The following is a 21,351-nucleotide window of genomic DNA, read 5'->3' on the forward strand; positions in this document are numbered from 1 at the left end:
GTAATTAAACTTTTGTGAGGCGAAACAGAATTCGCTGTGTCAGCTAGTGATAAATAAAAATATATTTTGATAACTATAAATAAATTTATTTTGTATGAAAAATGGCTTAAAAGATTGTTAAAATTATTATGAAATACACACTTCACAGAATAGTGTAGTGTAAGAATAGTATGCATTATGCGCAGTTTCATTTGCATTTATTTCATTATTAAATTACTGCTGGAACTCTACACAAGTAGAACAACATATCATGCTATCTCTTTCAGTCTCATACATTCAGTGAATGATAATGAAATCATTTGCCACTTGTCTACATATCAATAGTTTAATTTTATATTTGTTAGCCGACTTCAATAGAGGGTAATATTTTTAATTTTATATTTTTTTTACGTTACTATGTTTTTACCGGTTGATATTACTTTTATTATGAAATAAATTTTTATATATACTTTGTAAGTCGGGAAATTGAGTGTATGTAGTCTAATATTATGAATTTAAGTATATATCTGTTTGTTAACATTTCATCATTAAATGACTGAATGGATTTTAATGAAATTTTGTATAAACATAGATTGTATCAGGAGGGTGGATACAGGCTATCGTTTATATCAATAAATAACCTTAAAGAGAGTGAAATAAGGGATGAAAGTTTGTGACGACAAAGTCTGGAGTAACAATTAGTTCATTATTAAATTCAAACTGAAAATACAAGTTAAATTACAGTTTTGCTCCATATAATCTAATAATGAATGGACAGGATACTTTTGCTCCATACTTTGATTAAAAAAAAATGCTAAATTTATCTGATCATATTCTATGATTCAACGATAACCGTTCGATTAGCAATTTGCATTAATTTCCCGACTTACTAAAGTAATATTTACATGGATATCCTTCAGATATGTGGACATACACACACTTAAATATAAAAACTATACTTACCATACAAATTTTAATAAATTCCGTCACTCTCTTTTAAACTAGATTTTATTTCCGTTGTGTTGTTTACACACCAGGTCATATGTTGAGCGGAGCGCGAATATTTTTAAAAACTCGAGCTTGACCAATTGGAGTTTTTTTGAGTGGTAAACGAAGGGCCCGAAGGTCGACCTTCGATGAACTTTGGTCTCAATCGGTCAAGCCGTTTCGGAGGAGAGGAGAGGTGTTACAAAGAGTGCAAATCTGATCTCTAAGATCGCTCCGCGCTTCGTTCAATTATGAAAATGTATTTAGAAGAAAAGTACAGAATTTTAATAGCAAATTTTATGAATAACAGGTAACAATATTATTTTGTGTTGCTTCTAACATTCGTGTTAACATAAATGGGTGATTTAATTTGTGTGCATTAATATCTGTAACTACATATTCATCCCGACCTCTTTATGAGGTAGGCAGAGTGAAATTACGGTCATCAGTTAAAAAAAAAACATTGGCCCAGTAAAAAAAAGTTTTATTGGTTATAGTTTTTATAAATAAGCGGGTAATTACACTATCAATGTTATCGTTAAACACGCACAGAGTATATATCCAAAATTTTTAATTACCAAAACATAATATGTCACAAGGAAGAACACTTCTCACTCTAAATATACACAAATAATGTTGATATTGCACTTAACATTATATTCACAAATTATATGAATTACAATTAATGAAATTGAAATGAAAATTAGTGAAAAAAAATATATTAGGCACTACAATTTTTTTATTAAAATTAATTTAATAGCTTTTTCAACTATTATATAAATAGGCAATTAATCATGTTTAGAGAATTTTTTGTTTAATGAAATATTTTTATATCATCTCACGGTTGCATGTTTGTCTAATGAGTATTTCTATTAAGGTCTGTAATTATTAATATATACATCGAAGCTTTTTGACTGCATGAATGCTATTTAACGATTTTATACCGTATTATAAATGTAATAAAACATAAATTATGTCAAACGATGCAATTGGCCATGTAGTCAACAAAACCTGACAAATGGCGAATGTAGAACAATATTTATAATAGCAAAGCTGTATTAAATACATCAGTTGTATTTAAAAATAATATATAATTATATTTATACATTTGGGCTGGAATTACATAATAAAAAATGTATTAGATTGTATATTTTAAAATTTGTAGATTATATACAATTAATAAACCACAGATCAATAAAAAAAATTAATCAAGTTTTTCACAGTAAAATAGATGCTAATATTTTCTACAATTATATAAAAAAATAATTGAAAAAGGGATAAAAACGCGTTAACGTAATTTCAGTCCTATATGTATTGTATACAGAATACATTCTCGAGTGTGATGGGTGGCTATTACTACAACCCAAATGGTCTAAATTAGAAAAGGTTTACAGTCAACCAAAGAACCGATTTTTATATTTATATTATATTAATCGCTTCTTTAGTTGAATATAATAATAAATATGTAAACAAGATTAAATATATCATGTAACCATTGTCATTCGGTCCAATTTCACTTCATTGTATACTTTATTTTTTTTAATTCTAATTAAATACATTTTTTGATTGTGGCAAATGCACCAATCTGCCAAGCCAATGAAAACGAAAAAAAATACAATGAAAATAAAAATAGTGATAATTTCCCGCCAAATTGTGACGTCTATCTGTCAAATAAATTGGTTACGTATTGAAACAAATGTTTTTAAAATGGAACTATTCTCTGTGATTGAAATCCAAATAAATATTTGTGATTTAGTCTCAGATATTTAATCTATTTTGGGAACTACTAGAGACAGTTGACGGGCAATTTTGAGATAAAAATTATAATATTTAAATTGTATTTTAGTAAAAATAATATTATGGTCCATGTTGATCTTCTGAATATTTCAATTTTTATGCCTTATGTATTTTTTTTATTATTAATTGATTTAGTATACAATGAAGTATATAGTATAACTATAAAATGGTGGTTACAGAAATCAATAAAATGCATGTAGCTCAAACACATAGGGATAGTTGCAAAAAATCATCAAGTTTATACAGTATACCTATTATAAGATAAGTATAGCTTTTTTTTAATTATCCGTTTGAGTCACAGGTAATAAAGTTTTTTCATAGTTCATTTTTTTTAATGCAACTTTTTAAATTTTATTTTATTTATTATTTTAGTAGCTAAAGTAGAGTCCAAGTTTTTGGTGTCTTGTGGTTGGGAACGATAGAACCAGGTTTTTGGTGTTAGAAGAATATTTGTGTAAATGTAGTTTAGTTTTTTTTTATAAGATGTCTATGGTGAAAATGTAAAGAAGTATTTGTAATCTCTCAATCGATTAAGACTCATCTATAACAGAAATATGTGTTATAGTTTATTTATGACGTCATAATAATACCAAAAGTACAGTACACAATTTAATATACCTTTTTGTATATAATACAAATGTTTCAAAGATATTTTTGAGTTGCTTCTAAGACTCTAATAGCTGCAAAGTATAAGAGACATATCTAAAATTGTCTCTGGTATAGCTTTATGCCTGTGACATTGAACATTAAGATACGAAAGTAACTTCCAAAATATTATAGTCTATGGCACCGATTCTAACATCAATAGACTAAACTTGTGTGAATGAATTATGGTAAGTTTAGTGTGGTGACGTTCAGAATAGGCGCCGATATTTTTATAATATCAGCTGGTGCAAATTGAGTATTTAGTTTAGTATTAGTAGGCAGATCTAGTTGGGTGATATTTTATTAAGTACCTGTCGACCACATGGAATCATGAGCCTTAATACGAACGGAATAGATACCACAATGTAAATACACAATCGATACATATTCAACCTGATGATATGTAACTTCTATATGCTTGATAGAAAATTTAGGTTGTCATAGATAGTCTCTCTTTCTAATATATATGTTTTTTTGTTTTATATTTTAATTTTATTGCATAATAACGTATAATATCATGTTTATGACTGGCTATGTTTAATTCGTGACTGACTAATTATGTTCAAAAAGATATTTAGTCTATGGGTATGATTTTTTTTTGCTTGAATCTGTATTTCGAATGAACGGTAGAATAAAAAAGAGTATTTCAAAATGCGTACCAGTGTTAAGTTTACTTGATTATATTGTTTTAAAATTAATTTTGTCTGAATTATAATTACTACTAATTTAGTAGATTATTTTGGTAACAATTTGCATGTTTTTTATTCACCGTGACATCTCAACGGTCTAAAATAGCTCATGATACCTATCTGTCGACTTTAGAATTAGCAATACATATAAATTTGATAAAAAACTATACTCATATTTATTAAATATCGTTTAATCATCGCCGTATTACTGCGAGCGTATTTAATCAGCATTATAAATATTTATTGGACACCTACGTAGCAAAATATCACCCACTAGGTCAATATATGCAAAGTATTGAATTACTAATGTGAATAAACCACTCTACATTATAGGTATAAGAAACGGGGGTGGTGATACCAAATGATTTAATGTTGTATAAAATCACTCTGAAATATATTTTGAGATTACGTGTCATATAATATTATGTATAGTACACTTTAAGTCAAATAAAATTTCGTCTAATTTTTTTATTAAGTTATGTGTAACAGTTTAGTAATAAACTCTAGAAAGAAATATAATTGTTTGTATTCATTTTGTAACCCTTATTTGTTCCTCACAGCCATCAAAAGACTGATAGAAGTGCTGAACGCAATTTTGCAAAGGGAAACATTAAATTTAATTACAATAACAATGTGTAAGCGGAACCGATTCAAATATAAAAATATATACCGAATTATTATATTTTGTTTATTTAATATAACAAGTACATAATATACTGTCCGCGGGCCGTATTTTTTATGTGACTGCTCTATAATAAGAATATAAAAAATATTTTTGAGCGCAAATTCATCAACGGAAATCCTTACGAAACAAACTCTTGGAATAGTAAAATTTCCACGTTTTAATTTTTTTATTTTAAAAACCTGGAATATTGTACCCCTTAGATTAGCGGGTAGTTATTAGTAAATACCAACGGAGAATCCATTTTAAAATAATGTTTGAAATAGTATTAGAATCTGTTCGAGAAGATTCAAAACGTTTAATCCAGTTCATGGAAAAAAATATTTCAGTTACGAATATATTGTTTCTTTTTTTAATTTAAGAGCTTTTCAAGAACTTATGGCATTCGCATATGCATCTTGCAGAGTAGGGTTTTGACGTAAAACCGCAGACGGAGTAAGTGGACGAATAATAATATAAAGAATTTACAGATCAAGGACTTTGCGCAACATAAATGTTTAGTAGTAGCAGTGCGAGTAATAATAACTAATAACTTGGAATGAAAATCACGTAGTTATGTTTCAACTTGAGATAAATAAATAATAGATTACCATAGTGAAACTGAGAGAACGTACAAGTGGCGATGGTGTCTTCAAAATAAAAAAAATCAATACGTCAACGTCAATCAGCTATGTTAGTAGAATGTCAAAAAAACGCCGACCGACATTTTTGTATAAGTTACGCAGAAAATATCTCACTGTAATAGTTTACGTATTTAATTCGAATATTTATTAATAACATTCTAATTCTGCATACTTAAAAGTTTCTAATATATTCTAATGAAAATATCTAATGGTCGACGCGAGCACTGTTATTTTACATTTGAATAATAAAACTATTTCATTCATGTTGATTTCATATTTAATAAGTACGGCTAGTAAGTGAATATAAATAAAAAAGTAGACAGTACTTTCTAAATTATTAAAATGGACGACAATCAAATTTATATAAAAATTGAACCAGAAGACGACTACGAAAATTCGTCTTCACCCCTAAATTTATCAGTTCCTGAGAAAGTACACGTTAAACCTGATCTTTTTATGAACATAGAAGCAAATATTAAAGTAATAAAGGAAGAGTCTATAGACATAAATATTGAGTATACTAATGATGAAGAGGTTACAATGAAAAATGAACCTTCAGTTAGTACCAGTAAGTAATAGATTTCTTAAGCAAAGAATATTTGCTCTAAGCTGTAACATATATTTTTTTGAACAATACCCGCGATTTCCTCTGTGTTTATTTTTCATTAAACAAACCCTGTCCATCCTCGTAATACAATCTATATATTCATCTCAAAATCATTCAATGTTTTAAGTCATAAAATTATAACAATCGGACAAACATTCTTTTGCATTTTTAACATTAGTATCGATAATTTTGTACATTGTATTAGAGCAGAGTTCCTTGTCAGTTCTGAGCTCAGTTACATTAGATTTGATTTGAGTTATTACACAGTAGATTTGAGTTATTATACGTATGTAATGGACCTACATGAAAAAGTTGATTTTTATTTTATTTTATTTGAAACTTATGGTGTAATGATTTGTACATGGCAACATTAAACCGAATTATAGGTTTAATTTAATTAACATATAATACATTATATTGGCTTGCGCAAAAACAAAAATAACATGAACAAAATAAGAACTGAATGTGGAATGCATACCTTAAATTGACAATATTAGTTTTAAGTTATAAATGCAAAAGTAACTCTGTCTGTTGTGCTTTCACGCCAATACTACTGAACCAATATAAATGAAATTTGGTACACAGATAGTTAGACTATCTGTGTTCCAAATTTCTTTTATATTGTTTTGGCCCTGAGAAAAGACAATGTATATATCACTAATAGTTAATCCTTTTTTCTTTAACCTTGCCAAGAGATGAGTATTAAGTTTCAAAGAGTGTTAGGCTGGTTGAAGTTTAGTTAATACTAACTGGTCTCGCGACTTTGTCCGCATAAATTTTAACTTTATTTTCGAAACTAAAAGTAGCCTAAGTTACTCCTTATTACATATTGTCTGTCCGTCTGTTTGTTCCGGCTAATCTCTGAAATTGCTGGACGGTCCAAAAAAAACCCCCATCAAAATCGGTCCAGCCATTTCAGAGATTAGCCGAAAGAAACAAATGGACAGACAAAAATTGTAAAAAATGTTATTTTGATGTATGTACCTTACTTATATTTATAAGCATGTAGTAAAAAACGGTTATTTCAATATTACAAACAGACACTCCAATTTTATTTATATGTATAGATTACAAACTACTGTACCTATTATAGTATGGATTCTATTTATAAAAACAAATAAATAAAATTGTAGTGTCTCTTTGTTATTTGAAATTAGTAGCCAATATAAAAAAAATATTAGGATATATAAATGATTTTATTAAAAATAATTGTTATTAATTTAATGTGTGATTAAACTAAATAAAAATTTATTTAACAGATGAAAACTCCATTGAAAATGCAGAACTTTTTAGTGCCACAAAGAGAAGAAAGAAAAGAATTACACAATGCAACAGTGACGATGAAGAATATACACCTAGAGGGAATAAGAAGGTCTGTTTGTTTGTCTGTCCATATTTATTTTTAATATAATTAGGTTCTGGAGCAGTGTTTCCTATCCTTTTTAGTGGAATGCATGAGAATTTTTGCAAGGGTAAAGTGGGGCCCTTAGCCTTTCAAAAATTCTTGTGCATATTCGCATAGGTGTACATGTATTGTATGTGTAATCACTCTTCTTGGATGATTCTATCCATTGCTAAAAACTCCTTTATAATCCGTTCCCTAGTTTATAAGATCTAACCAAAGAGATAGCTAGAGGGGCTTATTTTATGTCATCTAAAGATTCTTTACTGCACCTGAAATGAATTGAAATCCAGACAACCTTTGGGTAGAGTAGAAAAAGAGAAGGTGCGGCATGAATGGAATAAAATGCTATGTATTAATAAAAGTTTATTTTGTTTATTTATTTATATTGCATTGCATAATTATGATATTGGTGATTTACACACATTGGGTGCACCTTAGTAGGTATAGCAATGTGGAAGAGAGACGGAAGTTTTAATATTATTTAGTTTAATCTTCTAAATATTCATCAAATCTGTAATATACTTATTATTATTAATTTCGATAATTATTTTAATACTTGCAGAACAAAAAGGATGATAAAGTAAAACCAACATATAGAGGAAAATCTAAAAGTGAGTATGATTTCAATGGAAATTTTATATTAAATGAAGAGGGAAGAATCATCGAAGATTCGTAACATGATATTGAAACCAAAGGGAACATTGTTATTTAATGTAATTTAATTATGGTAGAAGATATAAAAATGCAACAACATAACAGTTTAGCTGTTTAACACACCACCGTACTTCCTTAGGCCGTAGGTTCGATTCTTCGCACGGCACAAACATTTGTATTCATGAGTATTATTCTTTGTATCTGTCTGGGTGTTTTCTATATATAATATGTATGTATTTACGAAAAAAAATCTATGTATTTGTATCAGTTATCTAGTACCCATAACACAAGCATTAGCTTAACTTAGGACTAGATGGCGCTGTGTGAATTGTCCTGAAATTATTATTATTATTATTACATGATTAATGAACTGCCTATGTACTTTATATTATAGAAGAAGAAACAATGATGTACTCTGAAGATATAACGAAGCATATAGAGATCGTGACTATCACAGAGCAGGAGAGGCAGAAGGAGCACGGCGATCTGCTGCTAGCCAGGAGACACATGCGGTACAGATGCGACATGTGCGCGCTAGGGTTCGTGGTGGAAGACGCTTATCTGGTGCACATGAAGGTCCACTCTCCGGTGAGATGTTTTTTCAAAATTAGCTTAGCCTGCTACCTATAGTCTTATGAATGTTAATGGATTGGTTCACACGGATGATAAGATGAACATGAGATCAGATATGTCTCCAAGATAAAAAAAACTGACTATAAATCTTGCACATAAACAATTCTTTGTGCAACATTTATAGTACGTTTTTTTTTTATTATAATATTATTTTATTTTAACACCTCAACCAGAGCCTAGTCGAATCGCTTCTCTCCATTAAAAATGAGTGCGTAGCGGTTACTATGTTGATTATCGCACGCCTCCTACTTGGTGCTGTGTATTTAGTTGAAACAACATTTATTCAAAAGAGCAACATGCATAATTTTTGCAACTTGTGTGTTGCTCTTTTAAATCATTTCATTACCAAATTTTCTGTGTTCATCTACCATTTCACCATTAATTACAATATATGAATGAAGTTTACACTTTACTTTGTAACCTTTTCACTATTTAGATATTTAGCTTTCTTTATCATTAGGTATGTCCAATTCAAATTCAAAAATCATTGATTCAAGCTTATAAACATCAAATTGTTTGTATTATATTTTTTCATGGTATGTACTTTAGTATATAGATCCAATTGAGAAGAACTTGCAAGAAACTTAACTGAATTTCTTTTTTTTAAAAGCTATTTTATTTACAATTTATTTATATAGGTGTCTATGAGATCTATGACTAATAGTAAATGATAATACCATGCATGAACAACTATTGCCATGCACGCTTTTCAGTCAAGTAATCATTTAGTGACTTTATAATTTAGTGGCTTTGCTCAGTAGATATAATTTAACAGATGTTTTGAATTTATTTAAGAGTAATTCCAGTAATATGTATCTTATTGTAAATTTTCATACCCATTCCCATAAAAGAGTCATTGCCTTTTTCTAAATGATACTTAGGAACAAGCAAGTTTTTCTTTAAATCTAGTATTAATATTATGCTGATAGCGATAAGACCGCCTTTTATAAAACATTTATTTCCATTGTTTTGTACTTACTGTCCTATGTTTATGTATGCGAAATAAAGAGTTATTATTATTATTATTATTATTATTTTATATACATATATTTTATATATCTCCCTTTTTACAGGGGTAATACATACAAACACGCGGGCCTTAGCCAAGCGTGGATGAGTTCAAAAGTTATATGAGGATGATGAAAGTGAAGACCTCTTTGACGACCACGGTGGACTAGCGGTTTAGCACACCGCTTTACGACCGATGGTCGCGGGTTCGATTCCTCGCACGGCACAAACATTTGTATTCAGGCGTCCATACGCTACGGTAACCGTTTACCATCAGATGGGCCTTATGCTTGTTTGCCACCTAAGTGGTATAAAAAAAAAATCATGAGTATGATTGTTTGTATCGGTCTGGGTGTTTTCTATGTATAATATGTATGTATTTACGAAAAAAATATCTATTTATTTGTATCAGTTATCTAGTACCCATAACAAGCTTTAGTTAGCTTAACTTGGGTCTATATGGCGCTGTGTGAATTGTCAAAAAAAAAAGCGAAGACGACAGAAATTTCCGTACAATGCGGCATGTGTTGAGAATTACGGCTTTTTGTAGAGGAGGGAATTTGCAACGTGTCTAGGTGTTTGATAAGTGTTTTGTATTATTATTATTAATATTATGAATTATTTTGTATGTTACAGAATCAAGGAGATTACGAATGCGAGTTGTGCCATTCGTTTCTGAAGCGTGAGAGCATGCTGTACAGACACCGGTTGCGGCACTACCGCCGCTACCGTTGTATGCAGTGCCGTACATTACACAAGGTACATCATACCTACACCTATAATATCAACATCTAATCAAATCAAATCAAAAAGAATTCAGTCAGGTTGGACATTTTAGTCGCTTATGAAAGTTAAGTTTTTTGTATTAATATCTTTTTTTTCCCTCAGCATGATTGTTTGTATCAGTATACCACTTAGGTGGCAATCAAGCATACGGTCCATCTGATGGTAAACGGTTACCGTAGCCTATGGACGCCTGAAACACCAGGGGTGTCACATACTCGTTGAGAGACCCTAAGTGGTATAAAAAAAAAAAGTATGAGTGTTTTCTATGTATATTAATTATGTACTTAGTTTGACACTAGATATCGCTGTGTCAATTATCACAATATATTATTGTTGTCCTTTAAAACGAAATCTGTATACTGAACTGGACAGTTCATACAGCGATATCTAATGTCAAACTAAGTACATAATTAATATACATAGAAAACACCCATACTGATACAAACAATCATACTCATGAATACAAATATTTGTAGTGTGCGAGGAATCTAATTCGTAACCATTGGAAGTAAAGCAGTATGCTAAACCACTAGACCATCTAGCCGTCTCGTGGAGGTGGAGCTCTTGCATCATGCCCTTTAAAAGTTAATATGACTAGGCCCCAATTTTGTATTTAATTTGCTTGATGTAACTAGGCCTTATTCTTCCCGTCTCTTCTTTCTTTCTATTTCTCCCTAAATAATAATTTTCATAAATTCATCGTGCCGTATCAAGTGCCCTAACATTATCCATTGTCTATTTGCAATAAAGTAATAAATGAAGAAGTATTACACAGTGTAAAGGATAAAAGGCAGATATAGCCTTTATCTTTTACACTGTGTAGTACTTCTTCATTTATTACTTTATCTTTTACCGTATTAATATTTTTTCAAATAAATAATTCATTCATTCATTTATTCAAGGACCGGGACACCGCCGCCAGTCACATAATGGCAGAGCACGCAATGAAGACATTCAATTGTGATATATGCGGCCGGCATTTCAAGTTAGTCCACATAACCTTGGTAATTTAGCGGTACTAATAGTCGTGGGTTCAATTCCCGCGTCATAAAAATAGTTTTGGTTAATGCTAATGACTGTCAGGATAGTTAACTCCACAACATCATCAATTTAAGTAGTTTTCTGACTTTTAGATTGAAATTATTCCAGATTGACATTGGGTATTCACAAAGAAACACAATTATTCACTTTCTTTCTTTATGAGCATCCATGCGAAGCCATAGCGAAGTACTAGTATACACTACTAGTTTGCTATGGTTGATATAAAAAAATATACACATAGTACAAGCTTTGCTTAATCTGAGACTAGATGGCGCTGTTTGGCATGTAATATGTAACAAAACAATAAAACATACATATTACCCTTATTTCTCATTCCTCATAACTTAACCGATTTTATTCGTCTTTCTTTTTTTCTAATAATATGAAAAAGTTTTTTACGGAAAGAAAAATGAAGAAAAGTGCTGCTTATTACATTTTTCAGAAGACTTTAAAATTTTAGGTTTACATTTTATCAATTCACTAAGATAAACAGAAAATAGCTATTTATTATATGTATATATTTTGTAACCAACAGACGGCCACAGTATCTTCAGAGACATATAGACCAACACCACACGAAGCCTCTAAGGCTAGAGTGTCCAGAGTGCAAACGAGTGTTTCACGAGAGAGGACGGTATCGGAGTCACGTCAGGTAACACTGGAGCGCAAAATATTTAACTAATGTTCATTATGACGACCTTGGTTCGATTCCTCGCACGGCACAAACATTTGTATTCATGAGTATGATTATTTGTATCGGTCTGGGTGTTTTCTAAACTATGGTCCCTAAAATATGGTCGAGCGCAGTGATGGCTGGCTCATCCGTCATACTCGTGAACGGGTGCTGCTTGTAGGGACTGGTCTGCTCTAATCACTATGACTGATTTCCTCTTATTAATTGTTTAACCAGTTGGTTATATATTCAATATTTTTTCTATTTGAGTATTTCATTGAATTAGTGCTAATTGGTGGTTTGTATTCACACACTTAAACTTAAAGATGTAAAGTAATAATAAAATTATTTAAAAGAGCAACACGCAAGTTTCTTGCTCGTTCTTCTTGTGATGAGACAGCTTTCCGAACGAGCGGTAGATTAAAAAAATGTGATGACTATTCAAAAGTGCTTCAATGTAAGTTTATTTGAATAAATGATTTTCTATTTCTATGTATAATATGTATGTATTTACAAAAAAATATCTATGTATATGTATCAGTTATCTAGTACCCATAACACAAGCTTTAGCTAGCTTAACTTGGGTCTAGATGGCGCTGTGTGAATTGTCCTGAGATTATTATTATTATTATTGATAGATAATTATTTTATGAAGAAACAATTGTACATCGTCTTGTAAGTAGTAATTAAGGTGACAACCACAGCATCCGCATTCAAATCTTTCGCGCCCGGGAATATGTACGAGCTAGTATTGTACATTATTTCGCAACATTAACATTTTATTTTACATTACACATTTCATTTAAAATCAGTTCGCATTCGGTCATCAAGGACGCCGCGCGTACTCGTTTCAATCATTAATGAGTTATATTTTAAGTTTCAATATACAGTTTTATTAATCAAGTTTCTATCAGTATCATTTTTCAGTTTTACCTATCAGAATCTTTATAGTTTGGGTACAACCCGAACAGGAATATTTTGTATTTGTATACCTGTCATAAATTTAGTTTACTAAATGGAGCCGTATGATTGTCCTAGGATATTATTACCAGTGGCACTCAATGAGGAAGTAGCCATTATTATTGCTAAAAGTTGCATATAGATGGCGTGATTGGTATCGATGGAATTCTTCATAGTTTTGCAAACGTTTTAAAAAACAAAACTGTGTTTTCAAAAATGTTTAATCAATTTTTAAAAAGTTATATATACATGTTAAAATGAAATAATGCGTTTAGAAAAGTAATTTTCATATATTTACTCATTTTGTTATTTTCCAGTACTTAATTACACTTTAATCAGTGCTAATATGGGGCTCAATGTTTTCAAAATGCTTTCATAGATGGCATTGTCGTCATTTGTATCGGCCTAATTAAATGTCTTTTTTATATTTTCCAATAATAAGCACTTAATATATTATTATTGTAAATTAAACATATAAAAATTTTTTAAGTAAATTAAAAATAGCCGAACAAGCAAGTAATAATATTTCCAATAATACTTATGTATGAAGTGTTGTCATATTATAAATAAATACATGTATTATCGTTTTTTTTTAATAATTGATAACAGGATTTTATTACGCATTATTCGATGATGCTTTTAATGAGTCGTTGTGAACAGTAAATTTTCATTATTTTGTATTACAGCAGTGTTCCGTTTCAAAGAACGGAATATAGTAGTACATTATTAGTGTCGTTGGTTATTTGCATTTGTACTGAAAAATCGATTACATAATAATTTAAAATATCGAGTACGAATCGTAGTTGTCTTCGAATACTGGCAACTGGTAAGATTAAATTAGTATTTAAAAAAAAGAGAGAAATCGATCCTAATTCGAATACCATAAAGTTGATTTTCCTTTCTCATTAATATCATAGCAGTTTGTTTTTAACTTGCGTATGACTCTGTGGTATGATGTTTAACGTGTATTGTTATTGTACGGTGCATACATTTCAAAAATTATATTTTAATGTAGGTACATACATTTCTTTCATACATTTCATACATGTCAAAAATTATCTTTTAATGTAGGTACATACATTTCTTTCATACATTTAATACATGTCAAAAATTATCTTTTAATGTAGGTACATACATTTCTTTCATACATTTCACACATTTCAAAAATTTCATACAATACGTTTCTTTCATATATTTCAAAAATTATCTTTTAATGTAGGTACATACATTTCATACATTTCAAAAAGTATCTTTTAATGTAGGTACATAACACCCCATGTCAGACCCCTTGTATTTGGAAGAAACTTAAAAATAATGCCAAAAATATTAGATGAATATATTTTTAATACGAATATTGTTTTATTTTTGTTCATCAACTTTATCCCTCACTAACAATACTAGTAGTAGTACATAACCTGGTTTATACCGCTAAAGATATTGAAAGATATACGAGTAATTCAGAATGTTTGGCGTGAAAGCGAGACAAATAGACAGACTGAGTTACTTTAGCATTTATAATATTTTTAAGAATATCGCTATTAAAAATAGGGGTTGGTGAAAGACGGGTGAAAATTTAGGCGTGTATGTATTTTCAATGTAACATTATAAATAAAAAAAAAATTGTCCATAATACAAAAAAATATTTTTTCGGGGTAGGCCACCCCTATGACTTAGGGGTATAAAAAATAGATAACAACCCTACCTCAGACCTGGCAAGTATACATATCAATTTTCATCATGGGAGAAATATGGCAACTAACACTGTGATACAAAATTTATATATTGTAATACACTACCTCTAAGTAGATATATATATATATAGCGGCGCACCCGCCGGTAGCCTCGCGCTGTTGGCTCGTTGCTAAGCAACGGATACCCCGGTAGCGGTTGGGCAACGGGAGGCCGGCGGCAGTTGGTCGTTGAATACCGCACGCAGCGCAATAGTCTTACAACTTATTTTAATTATTTTTATGACGATCCAACAATATAAGATATAGCGGAATTCTCATTAGGTAAAAGAGGGGTACATCGTAGAATACATGAGGTATATACCAGTAAATTAATTGTAGCTAAAATCAGTCTCATACATATAACGATTGAAATAAAAAAACGTATAGCCCGATTTTGATACGTACGAGTATAAACGTATCAAAATCAGGCTATACGTATAGCGCAGACGCGTTACAACATATCAAAAAAATAGGCATGGAATGTAAAATAAACCATAACATAATAGGTATATACATTGGCACATAAGCCATATCTGCAGAGTGTCGGCTAACGATATTATACCTACACATTTACATTGAATCTTGAATCGTCCCTAATGAGGTACACGATACAGTAACCTACATATCTATTATATACATATCTTTGCAAAACAGATGTCATGTAGCTGAATTGACTGCCATCTATTTTCATGCTTTGTTACTAAGCACCCACTAGTAATCCGAACTGCTTCAGATCTAGCGACATCTAGCGGCTACGGTGGCGAAATAAAATAGCCCGAAGAATAGCCCGAGTTAGGAAGGAACCATTTTCTTGTATGGGATGGGGTATCTGTATGTAATATTATGTTATCTGTGTTATTACTAAACTTTATGTATATTTGACGACCTCGGTGGTCTAGCGGTCTAGCACACCGCTTTACGTCCGATGGTCGCGGGTTCGATTCCTCGCACGGCATAAACATTTGTATTCATGAGTATGATTGTTTGTATCGGTCTGGGTGTTTTCTATGTATAATATGTATATATTTACGAAAAAAAAAATTATCTATGTACTTGTATCAGTTATCTAGTACCCATAACACAAGCTTTAGTTAGCTTAACTTGGGACTAGATAGCGCTGTGTGAATTGTCCTGAGATTATTATTATTATTATTTGTATTCAGGACGCATAACGAAGAAGTGAGATCTAACACGGAACACCCCACAGTGCCCTGCGACATATGTTCCCGAGTGTACAGAAATAAGGGTGGCCTGAAGCGCCATCTATTCTCGTTTCATATGGATGTGGTCTGCTCTCTTTGCGTAACGCGGTTTGATAACAATGACCAACTCAATGAGCATTACAAGCAAATACATAACGGTGCTTTTTTCAAGTGAGTAGTACTTCATTTTGCTAATTATCAGCTTTCAGAGACACCACTAGTCTCACTCGTAGTTCTCAGCTCTTGATGACCACATGACGCCAGTAGTGTGCGGTAGAGATGACATAATGCTTCCTTCTCTTTCCCACATACTACTTGGTATACAACTCGAATTATGTGAAGTGATACAGTTTGTTGCCAACATCAAGCTGTTAATATAAATTAGTTATTTTACTTTTGTCTGTTCTCACTTTATTATTAGCACTTCTGTGACCCACACACCACTTCCTGGTCACGCCGTTTTAGGTTCAATAGAGATATTTTAGAGATAAATTCTCCTTTGCTAAGAAAATTTGTAATTTGTATTTGAAATCTTGTATTTAACCTTCCAACTGTTAACTGTCAAAGTGACATTAACGCACGATGGTGCGTCTTGTAATGGCTCTCACAGCATCTGTGAGAGCCAATACAAGACTTACCACAGATGGGGTTTTAGGCCCATCTATGGAGCATCCATTAAAAAAATATAAGATGTTCCACTGATGGGGTTATAATATCTAGTCTAATAATAGCTCCTTCGCAGATGAGATTTTAAAATTGTAATAAAGAATATATATTAATTTCATTTGCGCCCAGTTGTCAATAGATGGCGCGTACACTTTGGATTACTAAATATAAATAAATGTTTGTGGTTTCATACCAGCGCCGGGGAGGAGTGCCCACACTGTTCGAGGGTACTGGTCACTCGCGCTATGCTGCAACGGCATATACAACGTATGCACAGCGACCGCACTAAGAAGTGAGTACATCATCCTTACAGCAGCCATGGGCTCAGGGTGGGGGAAGGGGGGTAGCAGTCTAAAATGTTATGTAACTAGCAAACTATACCCGTGGTGTTACCCAGATTATTTTTTTCATACAAAAGAGTGTAACCGCACTCTGTAGCACCCTGTATCTGTATGTATAATTCGAATTAAAAATACTTTCATATTGCTCACTTACCTGTACCACGAAATTGACTTCAGTATGAACTTTATTATGGATATCGAGTATCGTTGTTAGTACTTAGATCATTTATATTTTAGGTTTGATTGGGCACCTTACATTCAGAACTAGGGTGAGGCAAGCGCTCCACCCTGCTCTGTGGCTACGTCCATGCAACAGTCCATCAACTGTTCTGTAGGCATGTATACGGGATGCCTTAAGTTGACATTCAAAATCAAGTGCCTCCTTGAATAGCTAGACTAATTCTTTGTCCAAAGTAGCTGCCAGCTCTTCGGTCTTCTGTGATGTCGACTAACCTTTTCGTTATTTCTTTGAAAAGTCTTATAACGCTAGGACCTAGCCATTCAAAGAGGAAACGCTGCCAGTATCTTCGGAACATTAAGGGACCCCTTTTAATAATATATTTTAGATTTTTTTTAACTTTTTAATTTTAGGTTCTTAGTTGTACAATTAGGTTATGTACTACTTACTTACTAGTATTTAGTAATAAATACATATATGACAAGACAAGGTTAGGCAATAATCTGCCTACCAGTGCCTCCCTCAATGTGGTAGTGATATAGTTTTGGTAGTCATTGTATTTAGTGGATTGGTCAGTTTGTTTATCAATTACTGGATCGATATTACAGAATAATTTTATTTTAGCTCTAACTATTTGACCTTCGCAACATGGTCTGTATTGTATTTCCCCCATTTTGTTATGATAGGATCAGTCAGCTTAATTAGTCCGTCGTGATGAATTCTCCAGGAATTGTCCACGGTGGTTTCCAGTGCGGACTGTGTGGAAATTAACTCGTCATAGTTATTATCAACATCGTCAGCAATAGGGGACCTATTTTATCCTTTCTGTTAGGGAAAATACTCTCTGCTACCCAAATGTTAGGGAATTTACTATGTATATATATAGGGAACAATATGTGTGAAAACGTCTGTTACGTACCTGTATGGTTCTGCGGATTTCTTGGGCTTCAGGGTCTCGAAGGTATCTTCGCTAGCTTTCTAGTTTCACAGTAGGTTTAACACAGTTCTAATTTATTTTAATTCACAACACAATGCGCGCGCGCGTCATGGCCGCTGTACAGTCAGTTCAGTACTAGGTAAGGGAGGGGAGGCAAAGGCGCGGGAACAGAAAACTAACGGACTCTAATATAATAATCTGTGCTTACGATGTTACAGGGTAGATTTTGAACACTTTCTATAAAAAAGTCCTAGTCATTTAGCATTCCTAGATGGTCCTTTATCCGAGCGGTAACTTCTCCCGACGTGGCAAACTAGTTTCTATTACGAACGTTTCAATTTCCTCAATAAAAGTCACTATTGGTTCTTAGATTAATCCGTCACGGTTATTATTTGCATTGTCAGGAATAGGATTCCATATCCTATTCCCATAAAAAAATTAAAGTCGCTCAGCGTTCCTAGATGGTCCTCCATCAGAGCAGTGACCTCTCCCGACGTGGCTAACAAGTTCCTATTACGAACGGTCCAATCCTCATCAAAAAATTATAGTCTATTGGTTCTTAGACGATCGTCTATGACCATCGTCAGTGAGAGTAACGTGCGACGTGCGCAGGTACCAGTGCGACCACTGCCAGCGACTGTACCTCACCAAGGGCGAGGTGCGCGCGCACATCATGTGGTCGCACGAGCGAGCACGTGGAGGACACGCCTGCGCGCGCTGCGGACGAGTGTTCAGGACGCCCGGCCGCCTGCGGGGACACCTGGCGCGCGACCACCTGCGGCTGCCCGCGCCGCGCCTCCACGCCTGCCACGTCTGCCACAAGGCCTTCGAGGTACGCCACCTGCCACCTGCCACCTGCCACCTGCCACCGACCACTACACGCTGCGGACGAGTGTTCAGGACGCCCGGCCGCCTGCGGGGACACCTGGCGCGCGACCACCTGCGGCTGCCCGCGCCGCGCCTCCACGCCTGCCACGTCTGCCACAAGGCCTTCGAGGTACGCCACCTGCCACCTGCCACCTGCCACCTGCCACCGACCACTACACGCTGCGGACGAGTGTTCAGGACGCCCGACCTAATAATATGTGCAGCTGTCCACAATAATATCCCACTACAAGATGATGATGATGTGGTGGAAAGTTGATGACCTCCCAAAAATTGATACGGTGTACACTTCATCAATTCTTGGTATCCACTGCCTTCAAATAGACTAATTAAAATAACATACATTAGTAATAGTTATGACTGAATTATTAATCATTCTTTTTGTTTCAGAACAAACAAGTCCTCAAACGTCACTTGAGGGTTCACTCAGATGAGATGTATCCCTGCAAGGAATGCGGCGTGTTATTCAAAACTGAACCTTATGTGCAAGTGCATTACAAACTAAAACATTTAAATATGACCCGAGAAGAGATAAAAGGTCAAATTCAGAAGAGGAAAGCGCAAAGCATAAATCTATTCAAACCAACAATAGCCCAATTGAAAACGTTATCATCGGAAAATAAAGGTAAACTGCAACTTAAAATCAATAAGGGCATTGTTAATAGTGAAGTCAGTGCCAAAAAGAACTCTATTGTTATTACAAATAACGCAGAAGATCCACTGTTAATTAGTGATAACAATAAACTAAATGAATTTACCAGTGAAAGTGATAAGAAAATGGATACAAACGATATAAGTGATATTACTACACCGCTGTTTGAAACGTTTGTCGATATACAAAGAGATGTAGAGAATTGAGATAATTTCTAGATAAATGACGTCCCTGGTTATGACAAATTAGTTTTACTTTCATGTGTAAAAATTCTTGTCTATGGTACTAAATAGATTGTATGGATGTAACATAATATTTTGTACAAGATTTCAATGATATCAATTTTAATTTTGTACTATAATTTTGGCTGTGAATATAATACAACAAGGGTTGTATAAGGGTTTATTTTGCATTTGCGAACGCAATATTAATTTAATTTAATTAAATGTATTCTAATTATTTATATTATAAACCGGGTCTTAACACGAATTATTTATCATTACATAGGATAAAACAAAGTCGCTGTCGCTGCCTCTATGTATGCTTAAATCTTTAAAACTACGCAACGGATTTTGAAGCAATTTTAGAGATAAAATAGATAGAGTGATTCAAGAGGAAGGTTTATATATGTAATACATGTACACCTGTGCGAAGTCATGGCGAGTAGCTAGTGTTAAATAAAAGTAACTGCTGGCACTATCTACATTGATCGGTGTTACTCCAGCCAGCCAAGAGGAAGGAGATTGTTAGTAATGTGGACTAATAACCTAGTTCCCCCTTCCACGTAGTTCCCCCTTGTCCTAATCATGATAAATCCATGGTGAATACCACTACGAGCTTACTAATCTGACCTCGTCTTATCATCCTAAACTGGTGCCCCGCCAGCGTAAACCGTTAGCGCAGGCGGGTGCATCATTCGTATCATATCATATCTCATCATCCATTATCATTCGTAAAAAAAAACTCCAGCCAGCTCGTGACCACGGCTAGTGCAACCTGGTCGAAACGTCGAGAGAGGTAAATACCTTAATTTACCATAAAATTATTCAGTTAAGACCCGGTTAATAATATAAATAATGTATATTAAACACGAAAAAAAAATTATGTATTTTAATAATAATAATAATCTCAGGACAATTCACACAGCGCCATCTAGACCCGAGTTAAGGTAGCTAAAGCTTGTGTTGTGGGTACTAGATAACTGATACATATACATAGATTTTTTTTTGTAAATACATACATATTATACATAGAAAACACCCAGACCGATACAAACAATCATACTCATGAATACAAATGTTTGTGCCGTGAAATCGAACCCGCGACCATCGGTCGAGAAGTGGTGTGCTAGACCGCTAGACCACCGAGGTCTTATATTAATGTCTGAAATGTTTATACATAATTTATATTTTAAATTTGATTTGCATTTCTCTCAACTGATGTTAACTTAATTATTTATATGAAATGAATTGTGGTATTTGTTTTTATTAAAAGAATATTGTTAGATTTTATCATTCTTGTTATAAAGAAAACGAGAAGTCTTTAATTGAATGTATATTTGCCACTTTTACAATATTTTTTTTCGAGATGT

At 32.9% G+C, this 21,351-nt stretch overlaps 1 protein-coding gene across 1 annotated transcript; it reads left to right on the plus strand.

Annotated features, from left to right (window-relative positions):
• The first annotated feature begins 5,489 nt into the window (after positions 1-5,489).
• Positions 5,490-20,141, plus strand: LOC131843116 (zinc finger protein 699-like). Its single transcript, XM_059191713.1, has 11 exons — positions 5,490-5,970; positions 7,269-7,381; positions 7,977-8,025; positions 8,463-8,656; positions 10,346-10,468; positions 11,398-11,480; positions 12,072-12,188; positions 16,063-16,272; positions 16,964-17,059; positions 18,836-19,055; positions 19,499-20,141. Exons 1-11 carry the CDS (start codon positions 5,745-5,747, stop codon positions 19,964-19,966), a joined length of 1,899 nt encoding a protein of 632 aa, XP_059047696.1. The 5' UTR covers positions 5,490-5,744; the 3' UTR covers positions 19,967-20,141.
• Positions 20,142-21,351: the final 1,210 nt, after the last annotated feature.

This window comes from Achroia grisella, unplaced genomic scaffold (assembly GCF_030625045.1).
Source record: "Achroia grisella isolate CSIRO2021 unplaced genomic scaffold, CSIRO_AGI_Agris_v1 utg2786, whole genome shotgun sequence".
NCBI classification, from domain to species: Eukaryota; Metazoa; Arthropoda; class Insecta; order Lepidoptera; family Pyralidae; genus Achroia; species Achroia grisella.

Bases quoted from the DNA above. Each gene is read 5' to 3' on its own strand.
- LOC131843116 (XM_059191713.1), top strand. From the start codon at position 5,745: ATGGACGACAATCAAATTTATATAAAAATTGAACCAGAAGACGACTAC. The intron at 7,382-7,976 runs GTCTGTTTGTTT...TAATACTTGCAG, and splicing joins CACCTAGAGGGAATAAGAAG to AACAAAAAGGATGATAAAGT. The intron at 17,060-18,835 runs GTGAGTACATCA...CGACGTGCGCAG, and splicing joins CACAGCGACCGCACTAAGAA to GTACCAGTGCGACCACTGCC.